Here is a 21408-nt window from a genome sequence, read left to right as displayed (position 1 = left end):
AATCCTCCACCCAAAAAAATTAGAAAAGTCTAGTCGACGCGCTTTGTGCGTGGCCGGAACCCCAAAGCCGCCTTCTCCCCCGACCCCGGCGCCCCACCGCCGCCGCCGCCTCCCACCGGCCGGCGCACCCCGTCACCTCTCCACCTGCCAGATACGCGGACGGATCCGCCCGCCACCTGGAGCCCGATTCGGGGGCGAGCGGAGGAAGAGATCGGAGCTTGAGTAGGGGGAGCCAAAAATGGTGAAGGACACGGACTACTACGACGTGCTGGGCGTCGACCCGTCCGCCACCGAGTCCGAGATCAAGAAGGCGTACTACATCAAGGTAAGCGGCCGGCTCCTCGCCCTCCCCGCTCCCGCTTGCTCTGCTGCGGGCTTTTGATCTGATTCCTGCCGCTGCTTCTGCTGTTGGTTGTGCAGGCGAGGCAGGTCCACCCGGATAAGAACCCGAACGATCCGGATGCTGCGGCGAATTTCCAGGTATAAGTGTTTTCGCCATTCTCAGTACGCTGTATCTATACTTTTCTCAGCCAACAGATGCTGCTGCGAGCAATTCTGCCTGCGCCTTTACTGTAGAATCCTCGATTCAATCAGATTAGGGGTTTATTGCTTGATCCTGAAATGCACAGAGTTTAGGCAGTGCCAAGTGCCAACTGCCAGGTGGCTAGGCATAGTACTTTGCTGTTGAATGACTGTTCATTTCAAGGATACCATAATATTGTTGACAGGATAGTCAAAACAATCTATTACATAAAGTATGATTAATAGGAATCTAGTTCATAAACAACAATTTGGACGAGCAGATAAAATTTACATCAGACATATATGATGGTTTCCCCACTATTTATGTTTTATACTGAAACTTATGACAAACCTGAGTCTTCAGGTGCTGCATATCATTTTGTAATGCACATTAAGCTCGTTATGTTCTTTGTAGCCAAAAATACTTGGCTGCTGCTTTAAGAGTGGATCGTGCATCATCATGTCATTTCTAAAAGTAAGGTTGCTTTGAGGCTTACACTTGTCTCATTTTTAGAATAAGATTGCTCTAACACGTGAGACTTGTGAATTTCTCAATTCCGCAACAAACTCATGCATCCAGAGATATATTCTGAATGTAGGCTGAGTGCTCTTTGCTAGTATGATTATGCTGAGCTAGGCCATTTAACTTAAGCATTCAGATTAAGGTTAACCATATCAACAACCAGGTTGTGGTGTCTGTGACTGTGAGCAGGAACGATGGCTGTGTCTTGTAGGATTCCTCATGCTCAGTTTTAAAATAAGATTTGATACCATAATGTGGCATGACTTCATGAGGATGGATATGATGCTCTTCCCACAGTTTTAGTTGTATACTATTTTGTACTCATGAAATTTTCATAACAGGCACTAGGAGAAGCATACCAAGTGCTCAGTGACCCCACACAACGCCAAGCTTATGACTTGCATGGGAAATCCGGCATCTCAACGTATGTCCGATCACAAATAAATTACATGCTGCTGCTTGTGGTAGAAACTAGGACTTGTTGGACCATGGAAAAGTTTCCTATTCTTATGGGAATTGAACTAGTTGTTGTCATTCCAAACTAGCCCAAGGCCCCTTTGGCACCACTTCTGCTCTCTGGAAAAAAAAATGAGGGTGAAATCAACCTTGAGGTGCAATCAAATGGCATGATTCTGCTGCAGCTTATGAGTAGCAAGCAGAACCTGTACCAAAAGGGGAGGGGGTTAAGCTTGTAGATTCATTGGCTCATGCCAAGGCATCATGAGTATTTATTTGGAACCCTTTTAGAGCAAATATTTTTCTTCCACCAAAGATGGGACTTTGTTGGGATAACTGTTGGTTTCACCTCACACTGCAAAGAATCTTATTTGAGAACAAAATCCTCACTTGCATGGTTTCAACATTCAACAGGGAAGGAATAATTGATCCAGCAGCGATTTTTGCAATGCTATTTGGTAGTGAGCTTTTTGAGGATTACATTGGTCAACTGGCCATGGCATCAATGGCTTCACTTGATAATTTTGGTGAAGATGATCATATTGATCCTAGAAAGCTGCAAGAGAGAATGCAGGTATGCTCCTTTAGCATGATTGTTTTATATAATAACTTAAACACTTAATATTGCTATGGTTGTTGGCCGCCATTCCATCCTTTTTTTTTAATTTCATACTCTTTCCTCAACAATGTCCTACTGAATGCAATACTACAACTGCAGACTGTTCAAAAGGAACGGGAAGAAAAACTTGCAGAGATCCTGAAAAACCGGCTACACATTTATGTTCAAGGAAATAAGGAGGAATTCATCCAGCTTGCTGAAGCTGAGGTGTCCAAACTTAGCAATGCAGGTATTTGCTATTACTAGTCCGTCTTTCCCTCAACTCTAGATATTTTTTCCTTTTAATCTCAAGCTCCCTGTGATCTTAGTTGGTGTATGGTATTAAATGAACTGTTTTTGCCCCTTTTATTTATTATATGGTTCACTGGATAGTTGAATATCTGGACAAGTGTTACTGCATTTGACATCACTCTCAAAACCATTCACTTTAGATGAAACATAATTGGATATATGATTTCTTTTACAGCAGCTTCTTATTGAGTTTTTGCCTAAATGCTGCAGAAAATACAAGCACAAGAAGCACATTCAACTTTCTTAATGCCCTCATAACCACTAACTGAAAGTAAAGTTTGAAAGTTGAAACCAATCTCTTGTCTGAAGTAAAAGATGCACAAAAGATTGAAGCTGGCAGATATGTATGCAATTCTCCCTCGTTCCTGAAGTGTATGATAAGTCATAGTGCTATGGGAAATATTTTTGCCAAACCTGTTCTTTAGTGTTATCAGTTATCCACTCAATGTTTTTTTTTCACTTCAGGCTATTCCCTTCATCTGTTCTTTCCAGGTTAGCGGTTGTATTGTGTAACTGATTTTTTCCCCGTCTTTTGGTCTGTTTTGCTTATATGGCAGCATATGGAGTTGTTATGTTGAACACTATTGGGTATGTATATTCAAGGCAAGCTGCAAAAGAACTAGGAAAGAAGGCGATATTTTTGGGGGTTCCATTTGTAGCTGAATGGTTTAGAGACAAAGGGCATTTTATTAAATCTCAAGTAACAGCTGCCACAGGTAAAATATAGATAATCATTGTTTATTCAGAATTTTGTCTTGAAAACTTAAAAGCATATAATGCATCTTTTGGCATCATCTATGTTGATGTGTTATGTTTTTCATGAATATTGTTGTCTCATCATTTGGCAGGTGCAATAGCTCTTATGCAGCTGCAAGAGGACTTAAGGAAGTATATGAGTGCTGAGGGCCTGTACACAGAGGAAGAACTCGAAATGTACATGGAGAACCACAAGAAAGTCATGGTTGATTCATTGTGGAAGCTTAACGTTGCTGACATAGAAGCCACCCTATCCCGTGTCTGCCAAATGGTCTGTCCCAGCAACTGCACCTTTCATGCACGCTATGTGCTTTGCATTCTTCAGTACTTTAACACAGCTAGTGTAGCTGTGGATTTCTAACACTATCAAGTATCATTACCAGGTGCTTCAAGACAGTAGTGCCAGGAAGGAGGAATTGCGCCTTCGTGCTAAAGGCTTAAAAACTTTAGGAAAAATTTTCCAGGTATTGCTCACTTAAATTTCATTTATGCATCTATAAAGCTGTTGACACTTCCAGTATCTGAGTTTTATTCTTGCTCCACATAGCGGGTTAAGCTGAACCCTAGCGAGGGGGAAGCATCACAAGTAAGGAACATAGACAACATGGACGAGGATGATGGCAGCTCCCCTGATTCATCACCAAATAGGGAGCCACAGTTCACTCCTAATCAGCCTCATATCCCGGTAACTGCTCCTTACTGTAAACATGATGGTTTCGCCCTTGTACATTATCAAGTGATTGATATCTTGGAAAAGCTTTCTGTCTGACTCCTCTTCATGGAAGCCACTGATTTGGTTTCTTCTGTTTGCTAGAGCCCATACGTGGAGGCGCCCCAGGTCAATGGAACCTATTGCTCGTTCAACTTTCCAATGCCTACAGCTCCACCCGGAGCGCAGAGGGATCCAAGGCCATGATTCCAAATTAAGTCTGCCTGTACCATCGTTTCCGTGTAACATTTTGCCTGTAATACTAGATCATTTGCATGGTGCACCATTTATGTAGTAGAGGAAACAGAGGAGTCGTCAGGCGTCCTCCGCCCCCATTATTTCGGTTGTCTGCGTAGACTGATGCTAGTGCTGTGTACAGGTGTGTTGTGCTGCCGTTGTTGCAGCCGTAGTAGGTCAGCATCAGTGTACATGTTATGGTGTTTATTCTGTTGTCGGTTCGTTCCATTTTAGCATATACAGTTGTTACCTTGCATCCATGGAAAATGTAGTCCTGGTGATTGTTTTGCTTCAAGTAGTCATGATCAGTGAGACTTTGCTGTGCACAATCTCCATCTCAAAACGTGGACATGGTAGTTCTGCTCTAATCTTATGGTAAAGTTCTTGAAAGTTATAAGATCCATTGCTTAGGGAGGCGATTGTGATTAGGGCTTTGTTGGGAACTGGAAAGTGAGGGTTGCTTCTGGAACTTTTCTGATTCATGTTCCACTTGGAACGCAACAAAGTTCTTCGTTTGCTGCCAGAATTTGAAACTTTTTGCAAAATTTATGTAAAACTGGGAAGTGGAGTGGTAATTCTGGAAATGCTTCCGACTTCTGAAGTCAGGTTGGTTTGCTGTTTCCACAATTCCACGCAAGGCATCGTCGTCGTACCCAAACTCTTGCAGAGGACAAGCAGTTCATCTTTCCCCCCAATCCGATCCAGTTTCGTGGCACGCGACAAAGCTGACAGACAGCCTCGGAGTCGAGTCGGAGGCCACGCGATTACCACCCGAATTACTCCATGATCTAATAATCATCATCGACGCAGCAGCGGCGGCGCCCATCCATCCATTGCTCGTTGCTGAGTCCACTCCACCCTCGTCGTCCCCGATCCGTCAAACTAAGCCACCGGTCGGTTCAGGAGCGCGGCGGCGGAGATGGCGTCCCAGGACGGCGGCGCCGACGCGTGGGGCGGCGGCGACGACGGCAGCTCGCTCTTCGAGGGCATGGTCCTCTTCGCGCCCGAGCCCGCCGCTGCCGCCGAGGAGGCGGCCCCCGTCCCCGATCCCGAGCCGCCCGCGCCGCTCCCCGACGCCGACGCTGGCGCGGCAGCCTCCTCCTCCGCGCCGCCGCCGCTCGATGAGGACCTTTTCTCCGATCTCACCCTCCTCGCCCCGCAGGAGCCGCTCTCGCTGGAGCAGCAGCCGCCGCTCCCGCAGGGCGAGGATCGGGGTCACGCGACGCCCGCCCCCGCACCTGCACCGTCGCCGCCCGCCCCCGCTGCCGCGCTCTCACGGCAGCCGTCCTCCTCGTCGCTCCGGAAGAAGAAGAGGGCCGTGCGCATCGGGTACGGCCGCTCGCCCCAGCCCGCGCCGCCTTCGCCTCCTGCCACAGTTCGTGCCTCCACCGCTGCTACGGTCTCCGCTAGAAGCATTGCCTTCTTGGATGCTTCACCGCATCCTGCCGCTCCACCTACCCCAGACCAGTACCCTGATCGGCAAGCTGATGTCTATGTTAACGGCGATGAGGTAGACGCAGAGGTGGTGGTGGTTCCGGATGCCAATCCTCCGCGTCCAGACGAGGAGGCGAAGGAGGAAGATGATCAGAAAGAGGATGAAGTGGCTGGAGTTGCAGCAGTGGGGATCGAGGAGAGGTTGGCTCTTCTCAGATCCCAAATCTCCAGCAAGCTCGACTCCATCCAGCAGAGGGCTGCTGCTGTGGTTGCCAGGAGGAGGCAGCTGGCAGGACGGCGGAGGAAGGTAGCAGAGGAGGTGACTTCAGTGGCATCCAGGCACAAGGATCTGGAAAGGGAGCTGGAGGAGGCCTGCGAAGCCGAGGACTTCGAGCGGGCAGAGAGGATCAGCGACTCCCTTGCCGCGCTTGAGAAGGAGAAAGATCGGCTGTTGACAGCACTGCGTAATGCGGAGCTCGACTATGATTCGGTGGATTCAGAGCTGCAGGGTGTGCTTGAGTCACGCATTGCAGTGGAGGAGGAAGCTGCTGCCCTCCTGAAGCAATTTGCAAAGGTAAATTAGCTTTGTAGTATTGTTGAACTTCATATAGAACTGTGGCTTGAAATTAAAGTTAGAAACAACTAGGCATCCGAATCTTGACTCTCAAATATGAGTTCTCGCTAAACATATACCATGTTTGTGGTTTTTACCAGGCAGCATAATATAGAAGTAATCTTTATTTGAAATTAACATTTAGAGGCATGATCTAACAAGGGACTAACTTTTCAGATAATATCGAACGTGTAAATTCTTTAATGTCCTACCATATTATGTGTAGTCACTGTAAGATATGTCACAAGCTTGAATGGTCCAAACAGTTCTTTTTCTTTTCTATTTGGTTATTATTGTGACGCCATGACGCTCCAAGGAATAGTCATCCGCTATATTTGTTGTGTAAATACTACTGAAAGTTTCAAACAAGACGATATTTCCAATTTTTTTGCTCTGGATTATAGAAGTGACCAATACTATATGATTGAAAAAGGGTAATATTTTACATGGGACTGGTTGTTGTATAAGTTTCTGAATTAGATTATTGTGCTGCATCACATAGCTTTGCCCACTTGATCTTTTCTTCCAGTTATGAAATTTACTGCAATCATCCAGTAGCCAACTTAATAAAACTACTGTTAAAATTAGATGCAACACACAATGATTTGGTGTAAACAAACAACAAGCAATTGCTGTTTATGCTATAATTGCAAATGGGTAACTGCATCTGGTTTCTGCACTTTATTTGATTATTAATACTTAAAACTCTACCTTTCTTAGGATGCCACTGACCATGCTGATTCAGAGAGCAAGCAAGCAGAAGAAATATCCTTGAAAGAAATAGAAGAGTGGCAAACATCAATGGAGTTACTAGAAACAAAGAAGTTAGAGATGGAGGTTGAAACACAGTTGGTTTTAGAAGCACGTTCAGGATTGGAGGGCTCAATAGAGCATTTGGTCGAAGAAGACAAAATAGAGAAAGATATGCTTAGCAAGAATGGAGAAATCCTCGCTGAGGAGTTAGCTGGGCTTCTAGAGTTGGTGAGGTTGAAAGAAGCGGAGATAGCTGAAAACAATGCCCGGATCCATGAAGTTCAAGAAAGAATCAGTGGCGTGGTCTCCAGATTCCATGGCTCTCAGTCTGATATTGACTTGAAGCTCAATTCCCTGAAGGAAACCCAAAGTAAAGTGGATTTAGAGACTGAAGCACTTGTGTTGAAAAAGAATGAAATTGATAAGTTTATCTCTTTAACAGAACAGAAAGATTCAGAGTTGAGAGAAATTATTGGTGCTTGTTCCTCTGAAGCTAAAACTTGCCAGCAATCAGTTGAAATAAGAAGAAAGCTTGCATCATCGATTTTGAAGTCAAGAGAGGATAGAATTGGGTTGCTAAAAATGGAGGAGGAAATTTTGCAAGACATTCAAATGCTTAGGCAAAAAATTACAGATGCGAGAACTAGTCTTCAGGTACATCAGCTCTTCTTTTATTTTTTTTTAATATTCTTTTACTGACAAAAATACTGAGCTTCATGTTTTGTTTTGGATGTAAGCTATTCTAAATATTTTACTAAATGTGATGGCTTGCAGGAGATATCTTCAAGGAGAACAAGCATACAGCAAGAGATGGATTCATTTAAGCAGAAATTGAGTTTCATTGACAAAAGGGGCCCTGAACTGGAGGCTGAAAAGAAAGTTGCGGCTGCTGCAAGAAACTTTAAGGAAGCAGGAAGGATAGCTGCAGAGGCAAAAGCTCTTAATTCTGAAAAGGATGAACTGCACACTATGTTGGAGAAAGCTGCTACTGATCTGGAGATAATAGAAAAGGATATTGTAGCAACTACTGACAAGATACAGGAATGCGAAGGGCTTATTCTACAAAAGGAAAAGGAATCTGCTATGACAAGTTACAAAAGACTCCGGTTAGATTCTGCTGCTGCTAGAGCAGAATTGACTGCTGCAACTGAAACGGATGATAATGAAGAAGTTGAGATACTGCACAAAGAAGCTGAAGCTGCAGAATCTAAAGCATTGGAGCTCAAAACATGCTATGACCTCCAACTAGAGGATGATGAATTCATGTTTCAGCCTGTTGTGCCTATAGCATTCATAACAAATTCAACAGGGCAGCACTTGGTAGAAATTGCTTCTTCATTTGGCTTATCACCCCAGAAGTGAATTGGACACCAGACTTGCATAGTACCAGGCAGTCCAATATGCGGCATACAAGTTTCTGCCAGCACCTGCACATATTGGAGGAGACATCAGTGGAGCAAACTCTCTCCCTCTCCCAGTCTGTCTTCCTCAATGCCCCTCTTTAACTCCACCATTTGGAATACCCTGAATCAGAGTAGGGGCCGTAGGGGAGATCAAGTGTACAACATCCATTTTGCAAAATCTTTAGGAATTTTGTTTCCCTACGCATTTTTTGTGTACATTAAACTGTAATTCTTTCTTGTGCCTGTTTCCATTGAATTACAGTAACATGTATCAATCACAATGTAATCATAATTTTTTTTGAGAAAAGGGATGTAATCAGAATAAGATGTCCAGGAATAGTTTTTCTTTTGCATCACCACATCCTGTTGCCAACATTTGATTCATACTGATGAAATAAGACCTGAGCGAGCGTTTTTAAATAAGGCAGCATCTCAGTAGGAAGATGGTTCATCTAATGCATCTAGGTTGGTAATTCATGCCTTTCTAAGCTGTGATCTTGTACAGGATGGAAGTAGTTTGATCCATTGGAATGCAGAAGCTGTGAACCTCCTAGGCCGTTGTGGAATCAGCACATGACCAAGCCAACTCTCTACCTACCCATCGGAGTCACCAAAAAGGGATGGCACCCTAGCCATACTGACTTATGAGAGCATATAAAGACCTTGGATCAAATGCCTGTAGCACCTGCAGTCAGAGAGAATGGCGAACACGGCCAAGGGAAAGGTGTGCGTCACCGGAGCATCTGGCTTCATTGCTTCCTGGCTCGTCAAGCGGCTTCTCGAGTCTGGATACCATGTTCTGGGAACAGTCAGAGACCCAGGTTTGCATCATCTTATTCTGATGATCTGAATGAATATAACATTAATCTTTGGTACTAATTTACGCCCATTGGTATTATCGTTCTTGTCAAATGAACCGTTACTATACTGAAAGCGCGGTCACTTGTTTGGTGACTTGATAGGGAATCACAAGAAAGTAGGACACCTCTGGGATTTGGAAGGTGCAAGGGAAAGGCTGGAGCTTGTGAGAGCTGACCTCTTGGAAGAGGGGAGCTTTGATGATGCCGTGATGGCTTGTGAGGGTGTCTTCCACACCGCATCGCCAATCCTCACTAAATCTGATTCCAAGGTATGCTAAACACTCGCTCTGATTTTCCATGGTTATAGCTAGGGATCGGCCCAAAACTCGTTTGATTATTGTAATCCAGATTTCAAAGCAATTGGAGAGGGATAAAAATGAAGAGATTTACTCCTCTCCAATCGACTGATTTCTTGCTTATCTATCAATCACCCAAAAGTGTACTAGAAATTGAATTGGCAATGGAGCTTTGTGGTTAGGGTTTGGGGGGTTTGGGGTTGGGGCCTACCTGCAGGCCTAGGAAGGAGCTTTAGCTATCAGGAGGAACCGAGGAAGACTAAAGACGGGAAGAGAAGGATAACAGAGGGGGGGGGGGGGGGGGGGGGGGGGTTGATTTCTATCGTTGGATCTACATCCAATGGATAGGAACGGTGATCGATGGAAAATCTACTTTCCATTAGCCTTATATAAGTCTTTTAAACAATAAATATGATGGTACTACTTTGCAGGAGCAAATGCTTAATTCAGCAATAAATGGCACTCTGAACGTGTTACGGTCATGCAAAAAGAATCCCTTGCTCAAAAGGGTCGTCCTCACATCTTCATCGTCTACTGTGAGGATCAAGGACGAAGCTGACCTACCCCCTAACGTGTTACTGGATGAAACATCATGGAGCTCCATCGAGTACTGCGAGAGTCTCCAGGTGAGCTTGGGACAATCCAATCCTAATTGACTCTGATCTTATGCCAGTGCAATCCTAATTCATCGGAGTGTTTGTTGTCTCTCCGATGTGATCCTTAGATATGGTACGCTGTCGCGAAGATCCTAGCCGAGAAGGCGGCCTGGGGGTTCGCCAAGGAGCATACGATCGACCTTGTGACTGTTCTTCCCACCTTTGTTATCGGACCTAGTCTGTCCCCTGAGCTTGGCCCCACTGCTTCAGATGTCCTCGGCTTATTCCAAGGTGCGTGATCGAATCATATCTGACCGCACTGTTAACTGTTCATCAGGTCTCGTAAGCCTAATTGCTGGTCCATCACACTCTAGACGTCGCCATGGATACATGCTGTGCAGCTTTCCTGCTCTGGAAAGAACCATATTCTCTGCACACACGTTCTAGTTGCTGAATGCCAGTGACACACGTTCTAGTTTCTGAATGCCAGTGAAACCATGTCGTTGCAGGGGAGACGGGGAAGTTCACGGTGTACGGGCGGATGGGCTACGTCCACATCGACGACGTGGCGAGCTGCCACATCCTGGCCTACGAGGCCGCCGGCGCGCAGGGAAGGTACATCTGCAACGCGGCGGTGCTGGACTGCGGCGACCTCGCCGCCCTGCTCGCGCGGCGGTTCCCGTCGTACCCGATCCCCAAGAGCCTGCCCAACATCTACGGCGAGCAGTCATACGACTACGACACCTCCAAGGCCCGCGCGCTGGGGATGCGGGGGTACAAGGGCGTCGAGGAGATGTTCGACGACGCCGTGGAGTCGCTCGTCGGACACGGCCATCTCCCGACGGAGAACGCGAGCACGAGCTCTCTCCTTTGAATTCTGGCGTGGAAGACATGCGTTGTTACATAGTCGCATATATTTGTAGTTTCTATACAATAACAGGTATTTGGACTGTCAGTGACAGCAGAAGAGATCACATAGCCGTATGAAGAGAATAGTCAGTTGAGATGTGTTCCATCTTACATTTTTAGTGGCTGATAACTTTGTTTTCTTTGTGTGTTTCTTTTTTCAAAAATCACCAATGACACGGTGCAACGTACAATGTTGGTCAGGAATGCAATTTTCTTTGGCGAAAGGGGTAGGGATTACATTAAACTTCCTGGAACAGTACAAAGCCTTTAAATCCAAGAACCTACACAACACACTAAAAAGGGGGCAAAAAAAGAAAACGACTAGTTCATTTCAGCCATGGGTCCTTCTCACTCCTCAGCATTATCTTCCTCCTTCCCACTGCATTTGAGCCATGGGCCTACTGAATTTAGTGGTGCCGGGCTATGTGCTTCTGGGCTGAATTTAGTCGTGCCGGCCTATCTATTTTTGGGCCTTTCAGATCGCTGCAGCTCTCTCCCAGTTTTGATACAGTCAGAGACAGACAGATAAGCACCGTCATCTTCTCTTATCCTCTTCCCCTCCCTCTCTCCTTCCTACTCGATCACGCGCCCGCAGCCTCTCCTTCTCCGGTGCCGGGAACGAGGTGGATTCTATCTTCCTCCAAACTTGTGTGCTGCTGCTCAATTTTGATTCTAGACGCGAAGTTTTATCATCGTCTTCGATTTTTTTCTTTCTTTTTTTCTTTGGAAATGTTGGGTGGTGAGTGGTGCGTTGCAGTGACCAAATTAGTAGTTCAGAGAGTATAAAAAAATTAGTAGTTCAGACGATATTAAAGATTATGTAGTGAATTGGAGGCATGCGGTTGCGAGTCCGACGCACATCCCCTCTGTTTCTGGTGGCGGTGGCCGCCACTCATGCACGCTCAGTGTTCGACGATTTGACGCGCTCCTCTCTAGCATGCTAATTCTGTCACAGGATTTCGTTGTTGGACAGGGAAGGATCCCAATGGCCAGCGGCGTCAGCAATGGCAAGAGCCTGACGCAGTGGTTGAGGGAGAACGGGTTCGACGAGGAGACCGTCGCGCGCATGGCAAGGAGGTGCAAGAACCTGCACAGCCTCGACGCCGGCGAGGCCTCGGGCGTCTGGGACTACCTCCTCACCAGCGTCAAGATCGAGCGGCGGAGGCTGCGGCACGTGGTGGCCAAGTGCCCCAAGGTGCTCACCCTGCCCGTGGATGGCAAGCTTGTGCCCACGGTGCAGTGCCTCGCCACGCTGCAGGCCAAGCCCGGGGAGGTGGCGCAGGCCATCGCCAAGTTCCCGCAGATACTGTTCCACAGCGTAGAGGAGAAGCTCTGCCCGCTCCTCGCCTTCTTCCAGACGCTCGGCGTCTCCGAGAAGCAGCTCGCCAAGCTGCTCATGGTCAACCCGCGCCTCATCAGCTACAGCATTGAGGCCAAGTTCTCGCAGATGGTCAACTTCCTTGTGGACCTGGGCATGGACAAGGAAGGCATGATCGGCAAGATCCTTACCAAGGAGCCGTACATCATGGGGTACAGTGTCGATAAACGGCTGCGTCCCACTGCCGAATTCCTCAAGTCGGAGGTCGGGTTACAGGGGTCAGATCTCAAAAGGGTGATCATGAGCTTCCCTGATATATTGTCACGAGATGTGGATAAGATTCTGCGGCCCAATTTAGCGTTCTTGCGGAGCTGCAGTTTCAACAAGGGTCAGGTTATGGCATTGGTGGCTGGATACCCTCCTGTTCTCATCAAGAGCGTCAAGCATTGCTTGGAGCCAAGGATAAAGTTCCTGGTCGAAGAAATGGGGCGGGACATGGGTGAGGTGGTAGATTACCCCCAGTTCTTTCGCCATGGCCTCAAGAGGAGCCTGGAGTACCGTCACAAGGTGCTCAAGCAGAAGAACTCAAGTTGCAGCCTCAGTGAGATGCTAGACTGTAATCAGAAGAAGTTTGCCATGAAATTTGGTTTGGTTGCAGCAGTTTAGGTACTCGTCTCTAGTTCCCAGGTAGTATGTTTTATTTTTCAAGTGAATGTTTTCGTTTGTACCTTCAGGTTGTATTGTTCTTGAATATCAGAAGTAGTATCTTGATTAGTTGATCTTGAGAATATCTATTTTATTTGAGAGCAAGAAAGTGCATGCCATGTGGGCTTTCCCTTCTGTCATTAAATACCTTGATTGATATCCGCAAATTTGTGGTAGTGCGGTAAACAGAAAGAAGTTTTTTAACGCTATAACTTTCCTCCCTTTGAAAATTTACCACTCACCTATTTACACTCGCATAAATCAATTTTTCTTAGTTCAATACTTACAGGCACAAACATATATAGAGGAAAATAGTTTCTATTGAGCCAAACTCCTATGTACAGTATATCTGAAAGAAGATTTGTAGGGCAACCACTCAACACATTTGTCAATCCTCCTCCTCAGATATTGTCTGATCTCTTTTTGCTGAAGTTCAGGCATGCTCTCACATACCATGTCAATCAGGTCAGGCAACTCTAGAGCAGCATCCTTTGCATAAAAGTGGAGAACTTTGGGTAGGAAGATGGTCTGCTTCCTGACCATGACATTTGCTTGAATGAACTCAGTCCTGGCTTGCTCCAGTTGGTGGTATAATTTCTTAGCTGTGTACAGCCTTACCTGTAGAAGTCATTCACAATAATTATAACTTAGTAACATAAGGTTGGAATGGTGAAAAATTAGTAAGGGCAGTGGAGCTTACAGGTGGATCTGAAAATGCTCCTGTGGAAAGAGCAAAGTGAGCAATTGGCTCTGGATGACAAAGCGCATATGGATGCATGGAGCTCCCTGATTTTTTTGTTGGTGAAAATAGCGTGCGAACCCACTGTAATTTCATGCCCAGTATGTTAGTATTATCCTTTCATGATGCAAACTTTTTCTTTTCTTTTGTTATAAATCTTTGACTGATAATTGCTATATTGATGAATGCCATACCAGTGAAGGGCGGTGGGATTGGCATCCTAGAATTGAGTTCTGAATAATTTGGGAGTTTACTGAATGTCCACCCACATTATATGCAGCCTGGAACAGATTACTCAACACTGTCAGAGAAATTCATATGTGATTCGAATGCCAGTGTGGTTGTTATTTGACTGATTGTTAAAAGTATGATAATTGTACCTTCAGAATCATGTCAGTGCTTTTCATGCGTTTTTCCTGTAGCCCATAGGCCATGAAAGCCTGTAATATTTCAGAAGGAATGTTAGTTATGTATCATGCTGAATCTAAAAGCAAACATTCTTTAAGGTGGTAATAGCTAAAAATATTGAACATACATGCATAACCAAAGCATTGTGGATGTTAATCCAAAAACAGAGTTGCTCTTCATGTTCCATCTTTGTAGGGTCAATCTTCTCCAGCCGTTTTATCAGCGTTCTGGGACACAATGGGACCAACTGTAAAATGTAAATCAAGTTCTTTTTCCTTCCTATATTAATCTTTTACAAGTTCGCTTACCTGATAGTATCCAGCATTTTAGAGGCATACTCAAATTTGTCTTCATCTATATGTATCCTTGGAAAAATTATCATCCCAGTGTATTGTCCATTACTCCCATCAAATGAACCATATGTATCAGAGGTTGTGTCGACATTGTAATGGCATCGAGGGCTCCAACTATCGACCGGGTACTTCAGAGAAAAGGAACTCGATGCAGATGAGAAAGGAGTGGACGATGGCTCAGAATTTGCCTCTTTCAATGGCTTGCTTGCAAGTTTGCAGTAGACAGCAGAAATGCACCTTAGTATGTCCTCTGAAAGTTTGCAGGAGATCTTGGGTACATATTCAGTGATAGAAGCACTCAAGAAGTTTGCGAGGCTGGACCGCCCTGAAGATGATCTTAATAGCTCCTGCGTATGCTTCAGCAACATCAAAGCCACGTCAGATGCTTTCACTTAGATCCCGTTTGGTTACATTTGCTTATTTTTAGCACCCGTCACATCGAATGTTTAGATACTAATTAGAAGTACTAAACGTAGACTATTTACAAAACCCATTATATAAGTGGAGGCTAAACGGCGAGACAAATCTATTAACCTAATTAATTCATGATTTGGCAATGTGTTGCTACAGTAAACATTTGCTAATGAAGGATTAATTAGGCTTAATAGATTTGTCTCGCCGTTTAGCCTTAATGGGTTTTGTAAATAGTCTACGTTTAATACTCCTAATTAGTATCAAACATTCGACGTGACACGTGCTAAAAATAAGCAAAGGGAACCAAACGCCCCCTTAAGAAGAATCAAGAACTAAAACAGAGCTAATAACTGTATCGATGAATGGAAGAGAAGCTGTCATACGCGTTTAGAATCAGAGAGTGTTGGCAGGTTATAGGCTGCAGACTCCTTGATGTTTCTCAGGCGAAGGGTGCCCTCGTCAGTGGTCTTTCTGCCGCGTTGACGGTGCGATTCTTTCTCCACCTGATCAACAACTGTTGCCTTAGTATGCAACATCACCCCTGATCATTGATCTATTCCAGGTGGCAAAGGTTTGTACCAGAGCAGAAGCACGAGGAGAGACGCCGAGGTATTGATCAAATGCGGCTCTGTATAAGGACAGCAGGTGCAGTTCCTTGCGAACAACTTCCTCCTCAAGGACTGCTATCTCCCAGGTCAAGTCTGCAACAGACTGCATTCAAAACAAAATCAGGAATCAAAGATTAAAAGGTCTAAATAGCACGTATGTACATCTGAACTATTCTTTTTTGATAATTGACTTTATGCTGTTCAAAATTTGGACTTGAAACACAGTTCCTGACTATAGCACATACACACATCATTTTTAAAAAGGGAGCATAATCATAACTAATGACTTTAATCACATCCCCCTAGATATGACAAAGCATCATTCTGTTGGCATCATGATATACTAAGTTATTAAGAAAAGGAACGTGATTCATAAAGAATGGATGGAAGACCTGCATTTTGACAGCTTTTCTTCAGCTTTTGGAAACAGATAGGCCCTCGAGATCAGGATCATGAACCAATTTGTTAGGGTATGGAACTGACCTTTGAAATAGTTCTTTCAGTTCTCTCTGCACTGGTGATGATGCGATGCTCGGGCAATTGGTCAGGGAGGTTAAGAGAATATCTTGTATGGAGCATCTTATTGCGATTGGTTGTCTGCACAATAAGGAAATGGAGTGGAACAAGCAAAGTTCAGTCAAAATAAAAGAAGTGGCTGAAGAATAATTGCTTTGACTACTCGATGAACAAGAAAGCAGTACAAGCAAAAACAAAAAACGAATTAGATTACCCACAGGTATGTGATCGGAGAGTCGTGGCGATATGTCAGTGACATTTACATATGTGCTTATAGCACTGAAAAGAGAACAATTTATCAAGGTTAGATAGAAAATCAAGCACTTGAGGTGTAACTGAAAGCTTGGCAGCTCAGGATGCTGAAACTGAATATTTCTGTAGTCAAAGGAGGATCTTTTTTCAGTCAAAGGAGACAAGAAACATAATAGCATAAAGATGTGGTGCTGGAAAATGATTTTTCAAGTACAACTGTCTATAATGATGTTCCTATTCAAATTCACAGAAAAGGCACGAGCACTCTGCGTAGCTAGAACAGAAACTTTCAACATTATTACTCGCAGTACATGTCACCTGAGAGACTATTGAAGTGATCTGCTGAAGACAATGGCAGAGCACAGTAACACACAAAAATTTAAATAGGTCTATGCAGAAAATGCTGCTAATGCAACCAAATAAGAATCAAACAGTATTATCGAAAAAAGGCGATCGAAGCCACTATTATGGCCTTTTATAGAATTTATGCTCAGTTTTTGTTTGCTCAAAAAAGAAAAGGAATATATGGTCAGACACTCACACAGTCACACTGCTAGAAGAACCATATGCATCATGCTGAAAAAACTACTGCATATTAACCTTCTTGAGTGTCGGTGTTGCTGATGAGAAGATGGTGTTTCTGCACTGAATCCTCTTTCCTTGAGCGCCTCTAGTCCTGGGTCCTCCATGGCTGCTGGACTATGCTTCAATCACCAAGAACCTGCCAAAGCTATCAAGACTGAGCATGTACTGCAAGCAACACCTCTCTCCATGTCAAGCTTCAGAGAAGGACAAAGCTCAGGTAACCCCTCACACTGATGAGCTATCTGAACTCGCATGTCATGAGCTCCTGCTGTGTGCCATGAGCTGCCACCGAGGAGAACGGAAGAAGAATAGGAGGGCGATGATTAAGCTCGGTAAAATTTCACTCACTGAACTAGACAGAACCTATGTCCCTTGCCATGCAAAGGAATGAAATGAAAGGTGAGGTGCAAAAGGACAAGAAGAGCAACTAACTGAGCACAACAAAAACGATGAACAAGCAGAGAGGTCCTAACGCCAGCACAGCTACTACATAGGCTGACAACTAACAGTGCTTGGAGGAGGATTAAGAGCTGATATTTGTGGAGGGTAGGATTAGTAGTGCAGGAGCTAGCTGCTGAGACCTGAGAGACAAGGTGGCCCACACGCAAGGACGAGGCCAAAGGATGCAGCAGAGGTAAGTAAAGAAAGCGGATGAAACCCGCAGGAAGATACGGTCAGGGGAAAAAAATGAAAAGAATAAAGAACGAAGGAAAGCTAGGCGAGCTTAAAAGGAGGCAAAACGAAAGAAAAGAGGAACGGGGGTACCCTCAATCATCACGATGTCCCTGCTAATCCCGCCATTAAAAGAGCAGGGAGAGGGAGGTGAGCTAGCCAACGGCTCCAAGCTAAACACAACAGTGCTCAATAATGGCGACGTGGAGGCGATGATGATGACGACGACGATGCGGGGCTTACCGCCGGTGCGTGCCTGGCGAAACGGCCGGGGGGCAAGCCGGAGACGACGGCGACCCGTACCAGATCTCAGTAATGACGCAGTGCTCGATCGTTTTTTGCAGAAATTAAAACGATAAGCTTGTTAAGCAGATGTCATTAGGTGGGTGGCTGAAGTCAGAGCAGATGGCAGGGGATTAGGTCGCGAGCTGCTGCCACCACGGCACCTTCTCCCGTTTCCATCCCCTTGGTCCGATTCCATGGCGGGTAAAGGGAACCAGCCGCCGCAACCACCGCAACCACTGTGCCGTCGATCGCTGGTCGTCTCCGGCGGTCCGGCATGCTCTCCGCCTGCCACTCCAGCTTATCCACTTCGCATGCACATACGTGCTTCTGCTCAGCGACGGCCGATCCGTTGCGATTTCTTGCGGTTGGGTGTACCGAAAGTGCCTGGTGCAGTTGTTGACACACGCAACGGCCGGGTCGGGGGGGGGGCCTTTTTCAGACGAGGAAAATCAGTCAGGAAACCGGCGTCATGCGCAGCGATCTGGGTCATCGGAAATTAAAACTGGCACGAACGAACAGCAGGTGAGGAATGATTGGGCTGAGCGGGCAGACTGAGATCGCGGTGACAGTGACAGGGACGGATTCGGGGGCGGGGGCCAGCCGAGGCGACGCCGATGGGACGTGGACGGGGGAGGAGGAGGCGCGCGCGAAAGCCGGCCACCGCCCCGGGTGAAAGAAGAAAGGGTCCGGCACAGAGAAAGAAGAAAGCCGAGCCGTGGCCGTGGCCGTGACCGCGTCGTAAAAATCAGGTCTTTTTACAGCAATCCGCCACATGGAAAGTGGGGTCGATCGGCCTGCTGGCGGCAGCACCAGCCGACGCGCGCGTCCACCCGATCCGACCGCCGCTCGGCTGGACGACCTGCCGACGCTTTTTTTTTTTTAACGAAACAGGAGGGGTGTGAATCACAAGAGGGAAGAGAAGGAGAGCAAACCTATAGTCTTTTCTTCCACTGTCTTATTTTTAGCACGTGTCACATCGAATGTTTAGATACTAATTAGGAGTATTAAACGTAGACTATTTACAAAACCAATTACATAAGACGAATCTAAACGGCGAGACGAATCTATTAAACCTAATTAAGCCTAATTAATTCATCATTAGCAAATATTTACTGTAGCAACACATTGTCAAATCATGGACTAATTAGGCTTAATAGATTCGTCTCGCCGTTTAGATTCGTCTTATGTAATGGGTTTTGTAAATAGTCTACGTTTAATACTCCTAATTAGTATCTAAACATTTGATGTGACGGATGCTAAAAATAAGTCAGTGGAAGAAAACGGGACCTAAGAAAAATTCCACAAAGCACATGCCGACGCTTTATTACAGTGCAGCGGGCGCTGTCGATCGATCTCGCCGCGTGTTAGCCGGTGGAGCCGGCGCGCTGACCTGACCAAACTGCTCGATCCTGTGCCCCCCGTGAGCGATCGACGACAGCTAGAGTGAGCCAGGAGTAGGATACTGCCTGCACTGCACTGCAGAGTACTGCACTGAGATGCAAGCACGGTGATGGGCACGGCACCCTGGGCTGGAGCGTGTCGACGTCGCCGGGTCACGGGAGGGCTAAACGCCGGCCGGCCGAGCGGGCACGCGGCGGCAACCGACGACGACCCGCCATCCGATCCATCGGTTTCTTCCTCCAGGTGGTTACGAGCAGGAGCGGCAGGCGGATGATCCTGGATTTGGGCGTCGTCGTCGACGATGAGGCCGGCGTGTGAGCGTGACCATGAATGCTTTATTCCTCGAGTGTTTTGGTAACAGATGGCATACTTTATATTCCGATGGAGACGGCAGGGGGGAAGCACCCTGCTGGACCCGGCTCCAGTGTGGTCGTCCATCCATCGGTTTCTTTGCATTGCGAGCGGTGCCGTCCCGCGGAGGACTCTGCAAATAGACAGTCGCCGGCGAGCTACAGGTGATATAACATCAATCGATTGATGCATGCAAATGGATTGAGCCACGGTTGGGACGTCGTGTCACACCACCATGCATGCATGAATTTTCTTTTGAGGTCGCGGTCAAACTCGATCGAGCTGACAATGTGCTGCCGGTTTATGCTTTTATGGACGATGGTAGGGACGCTGAGCCCAACAAGGGGGTGTTTAGATCTTTAGTCCGGATTAAAATTTATGTCACATCGAATATTCGGAAGCTAATTAGCAGGACTAAACATGAGCTAATTATAAAACTAATTACATAGATGGAGGCTAATTCACATGATGAATCTATTAAGCCTAATTAATTCATCATTACCACATGTTTACTGTAGCATCACATTATCAAATTATGGACTAATTAGGCTTAATAGATCCATCTTGCAAATTAGTCTCCATCTGTGCAATTAGTTTCGTAATTAGTCTATGTTTAATACTCCTAATTAGTATCTATGTGACAGGAATTTTAGGAGCTCCTAAAGAAACAAACACCCCCATATACTTCTTCCCTTCCAAATTGTAGGTCGTTTTAATTTTTTTAAGTTCATAGATATTTAGATATAGCATTTGTCTAGGTGCATAATAATATCTATGAAACTAGAAAAACTAAAACGACCTACAATTTGGAACGGAGGGAGTATCGAGTTCCTGAATAATAATAAAGAAAAATCGCTGTTTGTACATTGGAAGACAGTCGTGCGTAATCATGGCCGTGCCATCATGGAGATGGAGTTCAAAAATAAAGGCTCGGTTTCATGAATAAAAATAAGAGGTCGAGGCTTAAAAGGTAATCAGTGTACACGTGTGGCTCATCATGCGCCATGTACACTGGGGGTCGGGCGGGGTGGGAGAGCACAGGCCACTAGCAGCAGCAGCATGGCGTGGCCGAAGGAAGGCCCAAAGCAAACGCCACGGGCTGCGTGCGGGACCGGCATCGTCGTGGCCCAGACAACCACGATGCCTGACATTTTCTGCTCGCTTCGTCCTATTGGGCTCAATCCCGTGAGCCCAGGCGATTGATTTGGTGGTGGTGTGTGGCTGAGAGTCAGTCGCGGTCTGAAATCTCTCCTCCGGCCCAATCTCTAGAGTCCCCAGCACGGCCCACGAGTGCTATTGGTCGTGCACGGAGCTCATAACACAACCTAACGATTCTCACTGCAGGTGGGGTCGCCTGCTCCTGTTCATCTTGCGTGGCAGCGTTGCGTTGCCACCAACCAAAATATGCGCGAGCGCGACGACCGATTTGTACCCGTAAGATAAGCTAACATCTGATGCACGATTGCAAATTATAGGAGCACCTATAATAATTTTTGTAGGATCTCAATCTGCGAGCCAGCTGGCTATAGAATTTTCCTTTAGAGGTAGGTCAGGTGGCTAGATTATTTATTTGCGTGGGACTGGGATTAGCTTATTACTGACCCTCACCGACGACTTTGTATCCTCGACAAAAATCTCTAAATTGTGATCATTTAGTCCCGGTTGGTATTACAAAATCCGAAATAAAGCCTCCGAGGGTGCGGTTGATAACACCAATCGGGATTAAAGGGTCCCCCACGAGTTACTACAAAAGGATTGCATCCCCTACTTAGTTAGATGTATAGTGCAGGTGAGATGGTAAGAAAGTTACATGCGAGGTTTGAG

At 45.9% G+C, this 21408-nt stretch overlaps 5 protein-coding genes across 9 annotated transcripts; 4 read left to right on the top strand and 1 right to left on the bottom strand.

The window, feature by feature from the left end:
* Positions 1-2: 2 nt before the first annotated feature.
* On the top strand, positions 3-4408 carry LOC117860984 (chaperone protein dnaJ 10). Its single transcript, XM_034744430.2, has 10 exons — positions 3-325; positions 421-480; positions 1387-1469; positions 1916-2075; positions 2220-2349; positions 2969-3127; positions 3260-3438; positions 3551-3631; positions 3715-3852; positions 3982-4408. Exons 1-10 carry the CDS (start codon positions 239-241, stop codon positions 4081-4083), a joined length of 1179 nt encoding a protein of 392 aa, XP_034600321.1. The 5' UTR covers positions 3-238; the 3' UTR covers positions 4084-4408.
* Positions 4409-4560: 152 nt separating this feature from the next.
* Positions 4561-8675, top strand: LOC117860983 (uncharacterized). Its single transcript, XM_034744429.2, has 3 exons — positions 4561-6121; positions 6881-7567; positions 7688-8675. The coding sequence occupies exons 1-3, from the start codon at positions 5033-5035 to the stop codon at positions 8273-8275; spliced, it is 2364 nt and encodes a 787-aa protein (XP_034600320.1). The 5' UTR covers positions 4561-5032; the 3' UTR covers positions 8276-8675.
* A 144-nt stretch (positions 8676-8819) lies between these two features.
* LOC117860985 (tetraketide alpha-pyrone reductase 1) lies at positions 8820-11081 on the top strand. Its single transcript, XM_034744431.2, has 5 exons — positions 8820-9137; positions 9279-9445; positions 9904-10098; positions 10197-10359; positions 10578-11081. The coding sequence occupies exons 1-5, from the start codon at positions 9017-9019 to the stop codon at positions 10940-10942; spliced, it is 1011 nt and encodes a 336-aa protein (XP_034600322.1). The 5' UTR covers positions 8820-9016; the 3' UTR covers positions 10943-11081.
* A 362-nt stretch (positions 11082-11443) lies between these two features.
* Positions 11444-13135, top strand: LOC117860665 (transcription termination factor MTERF6, chloroplastic/mitochondrial). Of its 2 annotated transcripts, none has more exons than XM_034744040.2 (2): positions 11444-11600; positions 11951-13135. In XM_034744040.2, exon 2 carries the CDS (start codon positions 11963-11965, stop codon positions 12959-12961), a length of 999 nt encoding a protein of 332 aa, XP_034599931.1. In that variant the 5' UTR covers positions 11444-11600; positions 11951-11962; the 3' UTR covers positions 12962-13135. The 2 variants fall into 2 exon arrangements, with proteins under 2 accessions (XP_034599931.1, XP_034599930.1); XM_034744039.2 differs by having other exon boundaries at positions 11446-11600; positions 11933-13135.
* Positions 13136-13213: 78 nt separating this feature from the next.
* On the bottom strand, positions 13214-17894 carry LOC117860664 (uncharacterized). 4 transcript variants are annotated; one of them, XM_072294463.1, is made up of 12 exons: positions 17641-17894; positions 16891-17011; positions 16257-16317; positions 16006-16119; positions 15494-15625; positions 15298-15417; positions 14456-14856; positions 14275-14374; positions 14120-14179; positions 13934-14020; positions 13701-13823; positions 13214-13618 (listed from the first exon to the last, which is right to left on the bottom strand). In XM_072294463.1, the coding sequence occupies exons 2-12, from the start codon at positions 16977-16979 to the stop codon at positions 13319-13321; spliced, it is 1587 nt and encodes a 528-aa protein (XP_072150564.1). In that variant the 5' UTR covers positions 16980-17011; positions 17641-17894; the 3' UTR covers positions 13214-13318. The 4 variants fall into 4 exon arrangements, with proteins under 4 accessions (XP_072150564.1, XP_034599926.1, XP_034599927.1 ...); XM_034744035.2 differs by lacking the exon at positions 17641-17894 and adding an exon at positions 17105-17634; XM_034744036.2 differs by lacking the exon at positions 17641-17894 and adding an exon at positions 17105-17634 and having other exon boundaries at positions 14456-14847.
* Positions 17895-21408: the final 3514 nt, after the last annotated feature.

The sequence above is a fragment of the Setaria viridis genome, chromosome 6 (assembly GCF_005286985.2).
Source record: "Setaria viridis chromosome 6, Setaria_viridis_v4.0, whole genome shotgun sequence".
NCBI classification, from domain to species: Eukaryota; Viridiplantae; Streptophyta; class Magnoliopsida; order Poales; family Poaceae; genus Setaria; species Setaria viridis.
The sequence above is the reverse complement of the archived record's forward strand: the minus strand, read 5'-3'. Positions and strand labels throughout refer to the sequence as shown.

Coding starts and splice junctions, on each gene's coding strand:
- LOC117860983 (XM_034744429.2), top strand. CDS start 5,033: ATGGCGTCCCAGGACGGCGGCGCCGACGCGTGGGGCGGCGGCGACGAC. Junction 6,122..6,880: donor TCCTGAAGCAATTTGCAAAG/GTAAATTAGCTT, acceptor TACCTTTCTTAG/GATGCCACTGACCATGCTGA. Junction 7,568..7,687: donor ATGCGAGAACTAGTCTTCAG/GTACATCAGCTC, acceptor GATGGCTTGCAG/GAGATATCTTCAAGGAGAAC.
- LOC117860985 (XM_034744431.2), top strand. CDS start 9,017: ATGGCGAACACGGCCAAGGGAAAGGTGTGCGTCACCGGAGCATCTGGC. Junction 9,138..9,278: donor GGGAACAGTCAGAGACCCAG/GTTTGCATCATC, acceptor GTGACTTGATAG/GGAATCACAAGAAAGTAGGA. Junction 9,446..9,903: donor TCACTAAATCTGATTCCAAG/GTATGCTAAACA, acceptor ACTACTTTGCAG/GAGCAAATGCTTAATTCAGC.
- LOC117860984 (XM_034744430.2), top strand. CDS start 239: ATGGTGAAGGACACGGACTACTACGACGTGCTGGGCGTCGACCCGTCC. Junction 326..420: donor AGAAGGCGTACTACATCAAG/GTAAGCGGCCGG, acceptor TTGGTTGTGCAG/GCGAGGCAGGTCCACCCGGA. Junction 3,439..3,550: donor TATCCCGTGTCTGCCAAATG/GTCTGTCCCAGC, acceptor TATCATTACCAG/GTGCTTCAAGACAGTAGTGC.
- LOC117860665 (XM_034744040.2), top strand. CDS start 11,963: ATGGCCAGCGGCGTCAGCAATGGCAAGAGCCTGACGCAGTGGTTGAGG.
- LOC117860664 (XM_072294463.1), bottom strand. CDS start 16,979: ATGGAGGACCCAGGACTAGAGGCGCTCAAGGAAAGAGGATTCAGTGCA. Junction 15,626..16,005: donor CTGAAAGAACTATTTCAAAG/GTCAGTTCCATA, acceptor TTTTGAATGCAG/TCTGTTGCAGACTTGACCTG. Junction 13,824..13,933: donor AATCCCACCGCCCTTCACTG/GTATGGCATTCA, acceptor ATGAAATTACAG/TGGGTTCGCACGCTATTTTC.